At 42.1% G+C, this 12,233-nt stretch overlaps 1 protein-coding gene across 2 annotated transcripts in view; it reads right to left on the bottom strand.

The window, feature by feature from the left end:
• The window catches only part of SEC13 (SEC13 homolog, nuclear pore and COPII coat complex component), a 32,597-nt gene that overhangs the window by 11,991 nt on the left and 8,373 nt on the right, over positions 1–12,233 (bottom strand). For both annotated transcript variants that reach the window (XM_045861843.3, XM_045861844.2), the window contains exon 5: positions 11,569–11,702. In XM_045861843.3, the coding sequence (XP_045717799.1) occupies positions 11,569–11,702 (134 nt within the window). The remainder of the gene's footprint in view (positions 1–11,568; positions 11,703–12,233) is intronic.

Raw genomic sequence — 12,233 nt, 5'->3', positions numbered from 1 at the left:
TTCTTTAAGGATGACTGAGGGGCGCCTGGGTGGCTCAGTCGTTAAGCGTCTGCCTTTGGCTCAGGTCATGATCCCAGGGTCCTGGGATCGAGCCCCGCGTCGGGCTCCCTGCTTGGTGGGCAGCCTGCTTCTCCCTCTCCCACTCCCCCTGCTTGTGTTCCCTCGCTCACTGTGTCTCTCTCTGTCAAATATATAAATAAAATCTTTAAAAAAAAAAAAAAAAGGATGACCGATTCTCTTATTTTTTTATTTCTCAAAAGATTGTACTTATTTGAGAGAGAGAGAGAGAGAGCACAAGCTGGGGTAGGGGCAAGGGAAAAGGGAGGAGCAGGCTCCCCACTGAGCAGGAAGCCCGATGTGGGACTTGATCCCAGGATCCTGGGATCATGACCTGAACCAAAGGCAGATGCTTAACCGACTGACCCACCCAGGTGCCCCTGATTCTCTTTTATATATCATTATGAACTCATGGATTTAAGTGTATTTGTTGGATTTCAGTTCACTGCAATTATTTTCATTTTTCTGACACCTAAATTGCGGTGTGTGTTCAAATTGGCTCCTTTGATAACCCTGGTATGTCCAAGTATGTTTTTGATCATTTCTGTTGGGTATGACAAAATGTTCCAGGCTCATCTTGTATGTATCCCGCCTCAAACCTAAGATCAGCCACTTCCTCAAGAATTAGGGTTTCTTTTAGTGAGAAATTGTATTTCAAGACTATAATCTGGTGCTAGGGATGCCCACTGCCACATAGTTATTTCATCTCCTTTCACACTCAATGGTCTCAGTCACTGCCAATATAGTAAGTAAAAACATTTTATTTATTATTTATTTTATTTATTTTTTAAAAGATTTTATTTATTTATTTGACAGAGAGAGAGACAGCGAGAGAGGGAACACAAGCAGGGGGAGTGGGGGAGGGAGAAGCAGGCTTCCCACAGAGCAGGGAGCCCAATGCGGGGCTCAATCCCAGGACCCTGGGATCATGACCTGAGCCGAAGGCAGATGCTTGACTGAGCCACCCAGGCGCCCCTAAGTAAAAACATTTAAAAAAGTGTTTGCAGTGTACTCCCCATTCTCTTCTACAGGTGTTTTTTTGGGGGAAGGGCAGGGGTTTGTTTTATGTGCATGGTTACTAACATCAAAAGATCCTATATCTCCAGCTCTGCTTGTGCCCACTTTTTTTTTTCTTAAAAGATTTTATTTATTTATTTATTTATTTATTTATTTATTTATTTATTGAGAGAGAGAGAGAGCGAGCATGCGAGTGGGGCGAGGGGGCAAGGGAGAAAAAGAGCCTCAAACAGACTCTGCTGAGCACAGAGCCTGATGCAGGACTCGATCTCACCACCCTGAGATCATGGCCTGAGCTGAAATCAAGGGTCTGATGCTTAACAAATGAGCCACCCAGTGCCCTGTGCCCACTTTTTAAACAGTTGTCTGCTACCTTAAAAGAGCATATGGCCAGTACATCCTATACTCTGCCTTGTAACTCTCATTTAGTCTTAGTTCTCTACAATTAAACTATATTTGATATCTTTCTAGTCATTTTTGTTGTCTGAAGCTTATTCTCTAGTAGATACCCCAGGAAGGGCTAATGGAAACAACAGTCCTTGAGTTCTTTCATAGCAATAACAGTCTGCGTTCTTTCTACTCCAAAATAAAATTCTAAGAACAGCTTTGAGGTATTACTGACATTCACTGCTCATAAACTGCACAATCTGATGAGCTCTGACACAGGTAAACCCTGTGAAACTACCACTGCAATCACGGTAACAAACATGTCAAAGTGCTAAAAGAAAAAAACTTCCAACAAAAGGTACTCTACCCAGGAAGTTACTCAGAATTGAAGGAGAGAGCTTTCCAGACAAGGAAACGCAAATGGAACTCATGACCACTAAGCTTGCCTTATAAGAAAAGTTAAAGGGTTGTCTTTAAGTTGAAAAGAAAGGGTGCTTATTAGTAACAAGAAAACATATGGAAGTAGAAAACTCACCAGTTAAGGTAAATATATACTAAAGATACTGGATTAATCACATGTAAAGCTAGTATGAAGGTTAAAAGACAAAAGTGGTAAAAACAACTACAATTACAATAATCAGTTAAGAGATACACATGATATAAAGACGCAAAATTTGACTTCAGAACGTAAAATGTGGGTGGACAGTAAAAATGCATTCATGCATAAGTTCTTATCAACTTCAAATAAACTGTTATAAATGTTATAAATAAATGTAAGCCTCATGGTCACCATAGAGCAAAAACCTATAGTAGATACACAAAAGATGAGAAAGGAATCTAAGCATACCACTAAAGAATGTCATCAAACCACAAAAAGAGTAAGAAAGGAACAGAAAGGAACTACAAAGCAGCCAGAGAACAAAAATGGCAATAGGTACATACCTATCAATAATTATTTTAAATGTAAATGGTCTAAATGCTCCAATCAAAAGACAAAGGATGACTGGATGAAAAAACAAGATCCATCTATATGCTGCCTAGAAGAGATTCACTTCACACCTAAAGACACATAAAGACAAACTGAAGGAACTGGAATAAGATATTCCATGCAAATGGAGGGAAGAAATTTAAAAAAAAGCTGGGGTAGCAGTGCTTAGGTCAGAGTAGACTTTTTTATTTTTTAATTTTTATTTATTTATTTGACAGAGACACAGCGAGAGAGGGAACACAAGCAGGGGGAGTGGGAGAGGGAGAAGCAGGCTTCCCGCCGAGCAGGGAGCCCGATGCGGGGCTCGATCCCAGGACCCTGGGATCATGACTTGAGCTGATGGCAGACGCTTAACGACTGAGCCACCCAGGCGCCCCGAGTAGATTTTTTTTTTAAAAGCTCCATGCCCGTGGGGCTTGAACTCATGACCCTGAGATCAAGACCTGAGCTGATCAAGAGTTGGATGCTTAACCGACTGAGCCACCCAGGCACCCTGAGAATAGACTTTAAAACAAAGACTGTAACAAGAGATGAAGGGTATTACATCATGACAAAGGGATTAATTTTAAAAAGTTGAAAAAATATAAAGACACGGAGACTAAACAACATGCTACTAAACATCCAACTGGTCAATGAAGAAATTAAAGAAAAAAGAAAAAAGATACCTGGAGAAAAATGAAAATGGAAACACAATGGTTCACAATCTCTGGGATGCAGCAAGAGGAATTATTATTTTTTTAAAGATTTTATTTATTTATTATTTGGGGTAGTGGGAGAGGGAGAAGCAGGCTTCCCGCTGAGCAGGGAGCCTGATGCAGGGCTCGATCCCAGAACCCTGGGATAATGACCTGAGCCGAAGGTAGATGCTTAATGACTGAGCCACCCAGGTGCCCCAGCAAAAGGAATTCTAAGAGGAGAATCAATTGTGATACAGGTCTACCTCGAGAAACAAGAAAAATCTCAATCTAACCTTACACCTAAAGGAACTAGAAAAAGAACAAACAAAGCCCAAAGGTAGTAGAAGGAAGGAAATAATAAAAATCAGAAAGGAAATAAATAAAACAGAGACAAACAACAGAAAAGATCAGTGAAAGAGCTGTTTCTTCCAAAAGATAAAAAAAAAAATTGATAAACCTTTGGCCAGACTCATCAAGACAGGACTCAAAATCAGAAATGAAAAAGGAAAAATTACAACCTATACTACAGAAATACACAGGATTATGAGACTACTATGAAAAGTTATATGCCAACAAACTGAACCACCTAGAAGAAATGAATAAATTCCTAGAAATATACAATGTTCCAAGACTGAATGAAGAAGAAACAAAATCTGAACACTTACTACTAGTAATGAAATTGAATTGGTAATCAAAAGACTTACAACAAAAGTCCAGGACTAGATGGCTTCACGGGTGAATCTACCAAACATTTATTTTTTATTTTAAAAAAGATTTTAAGTAATGTCTTCACCCAATGTGGGGTTCAAACTCACAACCCCAAGATCAAGAGTTGTGTGCTCCACTGAGTCAGTTAGGTGACTCTCTACCAAACATTTAAAGAATGAGTCTTCTCAAACTATTCCAAAAATAAAAAACAGGAATGAATTCTTCCAAATTCATTCTGTGGGGACAACAGTACCCTGAAGAACTCTGCAACTCAACCTCCAAATAAATAATCTGATTAAAAATGGGCAGAGAGGGACGCTTGGGTGGCTCAGTCGGTTAAGGATCTGCCTTTGGCTCAGGTCATGATCCCACAGCTCCTTGCTCAGAGGGGAGCCTGCTTCTCCCTCTACCTGCTGCTCCCCCTGCTTGTGCTCTCTCTCTCCCTGACAAATAAAATCTTAAAAAAAAAGGCAAAGGACCTGAATACACATTTTCCCAAAGACATACTGATGACGAACAGATATACGAAAAGATGCCCAGCATCACTATTCAAATGCAAATCAAAACCACAATGAGGTATCACCTCACACCAGTCAGAATGATAGTAACAAAAAGGCAAGAAATAACAAGGGTTGCTGACTATGTGGGAAAAAAGGGAATCCTCATGAACTGTTGGTGGGAGTGTAAATTGGTGTAGCCATTATGGAAAACAGGTTCCTCAAAAAATTAAGAAGAGAAATACCATATGATCCAGCAATTCCACTGTTGGGTATTTATCCAAAGAAAACAAAAACACTAATTTGATATCTGCACCCCCATGTTCCCTGCACATTATTTACAACAGCTAAGACATGGAAACAACCTAAGTGTCCACTGATGGAAGAATAAAAAAAGAAAATGTGGTATATATATGTACAATGGAATATTATTCAACCATAAAAAATGAAATTGTGCCAACTTCAACGATGTGGATGGACCTTTTTTTTGTTTTAAAGATTTTATTTATTTATTTGAGAGAGAGTAAGAGAGAGAGCAAGCACGCTCGAGCAGGGGAGAGGGGCAGAGTGCTTGTGTTCCTGCTCTCGCTCTCTGTCAAATAAATAAAATCTTAAAAAAAAAATTTCCTCTTTTCACAATTTATTTCTCTTAAGGCATTATCTGTTGTACTTATTTGCTCCTGTATTCCTTCTAATTTAGTCTTTACTACTGAAATGATTTTTTATTTCTAATTCTTTCCTAAATTCTGTCACCTCATTTTGGAGTTTTTCTAATTTTGACTTATGGTATTTTTTCACATCTTATAATATTTGAAAAAGGTTTCTTAGCTTCATTTCAATAGTGGGTGATGGTGCTCATCATGGCAAGTGTACTTCTTAATCCCCACTGTCTATTTCACCCATCCCCCCATCCCCCTCCTGGAAAAATTTTTTTTTTCCTAAGAAACATCTTCGAAACATTCAGAACGCTCAGGAATTTGATTAAAGCTCCTAAAAATTCCTCATGTACATTATATACATTCAGAAGAGTATAATGTACATTATATACATTCAGAAGAGTGTAAATTAGTCAAAACCCCTTATAGCCCGCTTACCTCATCCCCTCTTAAATTAGAAACTTCTGAAGTAACATGCTGCCCACCAGCCTCCAAACCAGTTTCTATATTCTCTTCCTTTTTTCTGACTCAAACTTTGTGATTTCACCTCAAATACTTTTCTGTTACTTTTATTTGAAATTAGTTTTCCTGACAAAGTGAGGTTCAGGAAAGCCTTTCAAGGTAAGAAGTCTTGTTTAGTTAATGTATGTGTTGACAGGTGTGACAACCTGCTTTCAGGATTTCTTGGCTCTGTTCCCCCGACTTTGGTCTATATTCTCTTTCCTTTTCCTGTGTCTCGCTCCTGCTCAATTTTGATTTCACTCCCAGTTTCTCCTTACAAGAGGCCCTGTCATGGAAGCAAGCCTTGATGGGTTATAAAGGTCAGACTTCTACAAGCCCCTTTAATCTTTCTTAGGGTGGGAGGCTTGCACTCACCAGGTATAATATAGTACAAAACCCCTCCTGGTGAGTTCTCCAAAGATAATACAGATGGCCAGTAAGCATGTGAAAATGTGCCTAATATTAGTCGTTAGAGAAATGTAAACTGAAGCCACAGTGAGGTACCACTTCACACCCAACTGGATGGTTATAACCAAAAAAAAAAAAAAAAAAAGAGGACAACAAGAGTTGACAAAGATGTGGAGGAACTGAAACCCTTATACAGTGCTGGAAGCCATGTAAAATGGTACGGTTAACTTGGAAAACAGTTTAGCAGTATCTCAAAAAAAGTTAAACAGAGGTTCAGGAGCAAGATGGCGGAGGAGTAGGAGACCTGAATTTCGTCTGGTCTCAGGAATTCAGCTGGATAGGGATCAAACCATTCTGAACACCTACAAACTCAACAGGAGATTGAAGAAAAGAAGAGCAGCAACTCTCTGAACAGAAAAGCGACCACTTTCTGGAAGGTAGGACGTGCGGAGAAGTGAATCCGAGGCAATATTCAGAAGGATAGACGGCGGGGGAGGGGGCCTCTGCTTCTGGCAAGTGAGAGAGCCGCGGAGCACAAAATCGGAACTTTTAGAAGTGGGCTCCACTGAGGGACTTCACTCCAGTGGCTAAGTGGGGGTGGAACCGATGCTGGGACAGTGTGGTCTCAGGACCCTCGGGGTCACAGAAAGACCGGGGGTGCCTGAGTGCGGCAGAGCTCCCAGGTATCGGAGTGGGGAAGCCGACTGCAGAGACGGAGCCGAGGAATGGGCTCTCAGCTCAGGGTTGCCATAAACTGTGATCCGCAGCACAGTCGGGCCACTGCTCCTCCAGCAGGGACCCAACAAGCAGCAGATCCAGGGAGACTCCCCTTCTTTCCCCGGGAGGAGTCGCGTGGGAGCGCACCACAGGGATCTGCTGGGTTTGGAGACTCTACACGGGGTCAGGTGCCAGAGACAGAAATGCGTGGTCACAGGCCGGGTGAGCATGGAGTGCGGCCGGAGACCGGGGAGATGGGAGTGACTGACTGCTTTTCTCTGGGGGCGCACTGAGGAGCAGGGCCCCGAGTTCTTGGCTCCTCCGGGGCGGAGATTGGGAGGCCGCCATTTTCACTCTCGGCCTCCAAAGCTGAAGGGAAAGCTTGCAGGGAACAAAAACTCCCAAGAGCAAACCCGAGCAGATTACTTAGCTGGGAGGGGGCAAGGGTGGGGCAATTCCGCCTCCGGCAAAGACATTTGGAAACCACGGCAACAGGCCCCTCCCCAGAAGATCAGCAAGAACAGCCAGCCAAGACCAAGTTTACCGATCCATGAGAACGGCAGAACTCCAGCGCTAGGGGAATACTGCACATAGAATTCATGGCTTTTTTTTACCATGATTCTTTAGTCTTTCAAAGTTAATTTTTTTAATTTTCTTTTTCTTTTTTTGAATTTTTCTTTTTCCCTTTTTCAACCAACATCTTATCAATCCCTTTTTAAAAAATCTTTTTTATTTTTCATTTTTAGAGTCATATTCTATCCCTTCATTGTAGTTAACCTTATTTTTTGTATATATCTAAGTTGTTCTCTCTTTAAAATTTTGGGATACAGTTTCTTCTAACAGACCAAAATATACCCTAAGTCTCTAGTGTATGGCTTTGTTCTAGTCTCCTGCCTGATCACATTCTCTCCCTTTTTTTTTTAATTTCTCTTCTTTCTTTTTTCAACCAACTTATCAATTCCTTTTATAAAATCTTTTATAATATTCATCTTTACAGTCATATTCTATCCCTTCATCATTTTTACCTTTATTTTTGTACATATATAAGCTATTCTTTAAAATTTTTTAAAGATTTTATTTATTTGACAGAGAGAGAGACAGCGAGAGAGGGAACATAAGCAGAGGGAGTGGGAGAGGGAGAAGCAGGCCTCCCGCCGAGCAGGGAGCCTGATGTGGGGCTCGATCCCAGGACCCTGAGATCATGACCCAAGCTGAAGGCAGACGCTTAACCGACCTAGCCACCCAGGTGCCCCCAAAGGAAAAGTTCTCGAAGGAAATGAAAAGTGCTACTCCAGTGAACACACAAATGATAAGAGAGTGTAACAACCTGAATGCTGATATGGAGAAGGCAGGAGAAGGTCTGGAGAGAAGAGAACACCAGCCACAACATTCTCTTAGCCAGAGCCTAATGGGGAGCAAGGCCCTAACTCTCTCTAATTCTGTGAAGGCGGAGAGAGGTGAGGAAGCTGCAGAAGGGAAGTGTGAAGCTAGCAGAGGTGGTTCATGAGGGTGAAGGAAAGAAGCCGTCTCCATAAAAGAGCAAGGTGAAGCAGTAAGTGCTAATATAGAAGCAGCAGCAAGTTATCCAGGAGATCGTGCTGAGATCATTAATGAAGCTGGTTACACTAAACAACAGATTTTCAACATAGATGAAATGGCCTTCTATTGGAAGATGCCATCTAGGACTTGCCTGGCTTTAAAGCTTCAAAGGACAGACTGACTCTCTTGTTAGGGACTAATGCAGCTGGTGACTTGAAGTTGAAGCCAGTGCTCATTTACCATCCAGAAAATGGTAGGGTCCTTAAGAATTATGCTAAATCTACTATGCCTGTGATCTATAAATGGAACAACAAAGCCTGGATGACAGCACATCTGTTTACAATGCGGTTTACTGGGTATCTTAAGCCCACTCTTGAGACCTACTACTCAAAGATTCCTTTAAAATGTTACTGCTCGCTGACAATGTACCTGGTCACCCAAGAGCTCTGATGGAGACGTACGAGATTAATATCAATTTCATGCCAGCTAACACAACATCCATTCAGCAATTTCCATGGATTAAGGAGTAATTTCTACTCTGAAGTCCTATTATTTAATTATTATTATAATATGGTTATAACTGCCATAGTGATTCCTCTGATGGATCCGGGCAAAGTAAAGTGAAAACCTTCTGGAAAGGATTCACCATTCTAGATGTCATTAAGAACATTTATGGTTCATGGAAGAGGCCAAAATATCAACACAAACAGAAGTTGATTCCCACCCTCATGGATGACTATGAGGGGTTCAAGACTTCAGGGGAGGAAGTGACTATGGATGTGGTGGAAAGGGAACTAGAATTAGAAGTGGAGCCTGAAGATGTGACTGAATTGCTGTGATCTCATGATCAAACTTTGACAAGATGAGGAACTGCTTCTTATATATGAGCAAAGAAAGTGGTCTCTTGAGATGGAATCTACTCTGCTGAAGATGCTGTGAAGACTGTTGAAATGACAACAAAAGATTTAGAATATTACATACATTTAGTTGACAAAGCAGCAGCAGGGTTTGAGAGGATGGACTCCAATTTTAAAAGTTCTAGTGTGGGTCAAATGCTATCAAACAGCATTGCACGTTATAGAGAAATCGTCTGTGAAAGGAAGAGTCAACTGATGTGTGAAACTTCAGTGCTGTCTTATTTTAAGAAATTACCACTGCCACCCAGCCTTCAAATACCACGATCAGTCAGCAGCCAAACACTGAGGCAAGACCCTTCACCAGTAAAAAAGTATTACAACTCGGTGACCACTGAGATAATTCTTAGCATTTTTCAGCAATAAAGTAAATTTTAATTAAAGTACATACACTGTTTTTTAGACCCAATGCTATGATTGCACCTAAAAGACTGTAAGACAGTGTAAATGTAACTTTTATATGCACTGGGAAACCAAAAAATTCCTGATTCCCTTTATTGCAGTGGTCTGGAACCAACCCACAACAGCTCCAAGGTATGCCTGTGTTGTAGGATCCCACTCAGAGGAAATGTCCTGAATAGGCAAATCCACACAGAAAGTAAATTGGTGGCTGCCTAGGTAGGGGGCAGAGTGGAGAGGAAGTGCTAATGAGGATTCTTTTTGCGGTGATGAAAAAGTTCTGAAAATGAACAGTGATAGCTGCACAACTTTGTGAATATACGAAAGCCTACAGAACTGTACACTTTAAAAAGGGTGAATTTTATGATAAGTCAATTGTATATCAGTTTATTTATTTATTTATTTTTAAAAAGATTTTATTTATTTATTTGAAGAGAGAGACACAGCGAGAGAGGGAACACAAGCAGGGGGAGTGGTAGAGGGAGAAGCAGGCTTCCCGCCGAGCAGGGAGCCCGATGCGGGGCTCGATCCCAGGACCCTGGAATTATGAGCCGAGCTGAAGGCAGACGCTTAACGACTGAGCCACCCAGGCGCCCCAATTGTATATCAATTTAAAAAAAAGGTTAAAAACAAAAGAAACCCCCAAACTTCTCCTAGTTTCAGCTGCTGTTCTTAAACTGACCAGCTATGGGACACCTGGGTGGCTCAGTCGTTTTAAGTGGCTGCCTTCGGCTCAGGTCATGATCCCAGGGTCCTGGGATCGAGTCCGGCATTGGACTCATTGCTCAGCGGGGAGCCTGCTTCTCCCTCTGCCTGCCTCTCTCTTTCTCTGACAAATAAATAAATAAAATCTTTAAAGAAAACCCCAAAACAACAAAAAACTGGCCAGCTATGCTTTCCAGTGAATCCTTGCTGGCTATTTTGGCAGTACTTGCCTTCACAGATCTGCTAGAAGGCACCCCATTGCTTCCTCCTGCTCAGATACCAATACCATGCAGTCTTGTGGTTGTTGCTGGTTTATTCCTCTCTGCTTCTATTTTGGAGTTTGTGGAAATACCTTGTTACTTAGTTTTGCTCAAAATGTTCATGAGGTTTTGGCTGTGCTATCTAGCTGCTCTGTGGGTTTTTATGGAGAGATGAGGAAAGACTGAAAAGCTGTGATGCCACTCCCCAACATCTTCCCAGAAGCCTCTCAGCCTATTCATGTCGGCAAGTCAGTCAGTAGATGGGAATCTGAGCACCTCAAGTAAAGATTCTGAGATAGGCTCCTGGGGTCTTAGGGGCTGCACAGGCTGTGGATCCCCTGAATTTGAGAAGTACATAAGTACAGTGTCAAGCTGGGGAGCTACTAAGTTTCCATCTGGGTAGATTTCAGAAGTATCTGGGGCCACCAAAGCTGGAACTGTTGTCTAGTGAGAAGGCACACAGATTCTGGACTCTAACCCCGGCACAGGACCTTCTCTAAGTCATTTACTTTTTCTGAACCTCATCTGTCTCATCATAAAATGGGAACAGGACTGCTTACCTTGCAAGTCTGTACATTTGGTAGTTTCTTCTTTCATTTACAGACATTTGTGAGGATTACATGACTGACACACAGTGGGGGCTCAAGTACTGTGAGATATTTCCTGTCCATAGTGCTTTCTTGACTATTTCAGCATCTAATGACTGGAAGTGCAAGGAACTGAATTCCTATGATGCTCTCTTTATAACGCCACTCAGTTCTAGGGGGTCTCAATGACCACTGCAAGCATGTCAACTTGAAGTGTCCACAGCAAAGGTGGCAGGGAGACAGGCTGCTGCTGCCACCTTGCCAATGCCCTGACCCTCCCCGATCTGGGAGCCTGCAAGGAGGAACCCGTGCCAACCCCCTGCCCTGTGCTGAATGAGGCTGGTACAGCCTGGCCTCCCTGGATGCAGTGTCTGTCTGGCTTCAGGCTAAAGAGGCTCGAAACTGACCCACCAAGCATGTCTGAGCATCGTTCCCTCCCCAGCCCCTTGCACAGCAGTGACACTACTCCTGCCACCTCTCTAGGGAGTCTCCAGGAGACACATGGCAAGGCCGCAGAGCTACCCTCCACACACAGCAAGGTCTGGACTTACAGTGTGAGCATTGTTGATCTTCTTCACTTCCCACTGGCCCTCTCCGGTGTATGTCAGCAGGGAGATGGCCCCATCCGAGCTCCCACAGGCCAATATTAGGCCATAGTCATGGGGGGCCCAGCACACAGAGTTTACTGCAGGAAGGAGAGAGGCATAGTTAGCCGACTTTGATTTCCCAGGTTTACCATTTTACTAAATTTTTAAAATAAAAAATTGCAGGGATCACCAGGAGGAAGATAACGAGATTTTAAAAACCTATCACCTATGAATATCATAATTTCAAAAACCTTAACAAAAAGTAGGATGAGATGAAACAGATAAAGGGGATTAAGAGTACGCTTACTGTAATGAGCATGGAGTAATGGATAGAAATATGAATCATAATATATACCTGAAACCAATATAACACCATACGTTAGTAAAAATAAATTAATAAAACTAGGAAAAAAAGTAGACAATAATCTGAAAATAAAGGCCAGTACTTAAAACGAATAAAATTAAAAAAAACCAAACACACACCTCACTGTGTTGTTTTTTCCTTATTTCGCTTTAGACTGGCTTTAGGTCTCAGGGCCTTACCTCTGCTGTGGACAGATGACAGAAAAGCCAACCAAACCCAAGGGACAAACGAGGAGCATCACGAGGGGAAGGGCATGGGAGTGGCA

This window comes from Mirounga angustirostris, unplaced genomic scaffold (genome assembly GCF_029215605.1).
Source record: "Mirounga angustirostris isolate CCGP_5_RB_7025 unplaced genomic scaffold, mMirAng1.0.hap1 SCAF_1, whole genome shotgun sequence".
In the NCBI taxonomy this organism is placed as follows: Eukaryota; Metazoa; Chordata; class Mammalia; order Carnivora; family Phocidae; genus Mirounga; species Mirounga angustirostris.
Note: the sequence above shows the minus strand (reverse complement) of the source record. Positions and strands in the feature narration are given on the sequence as shown.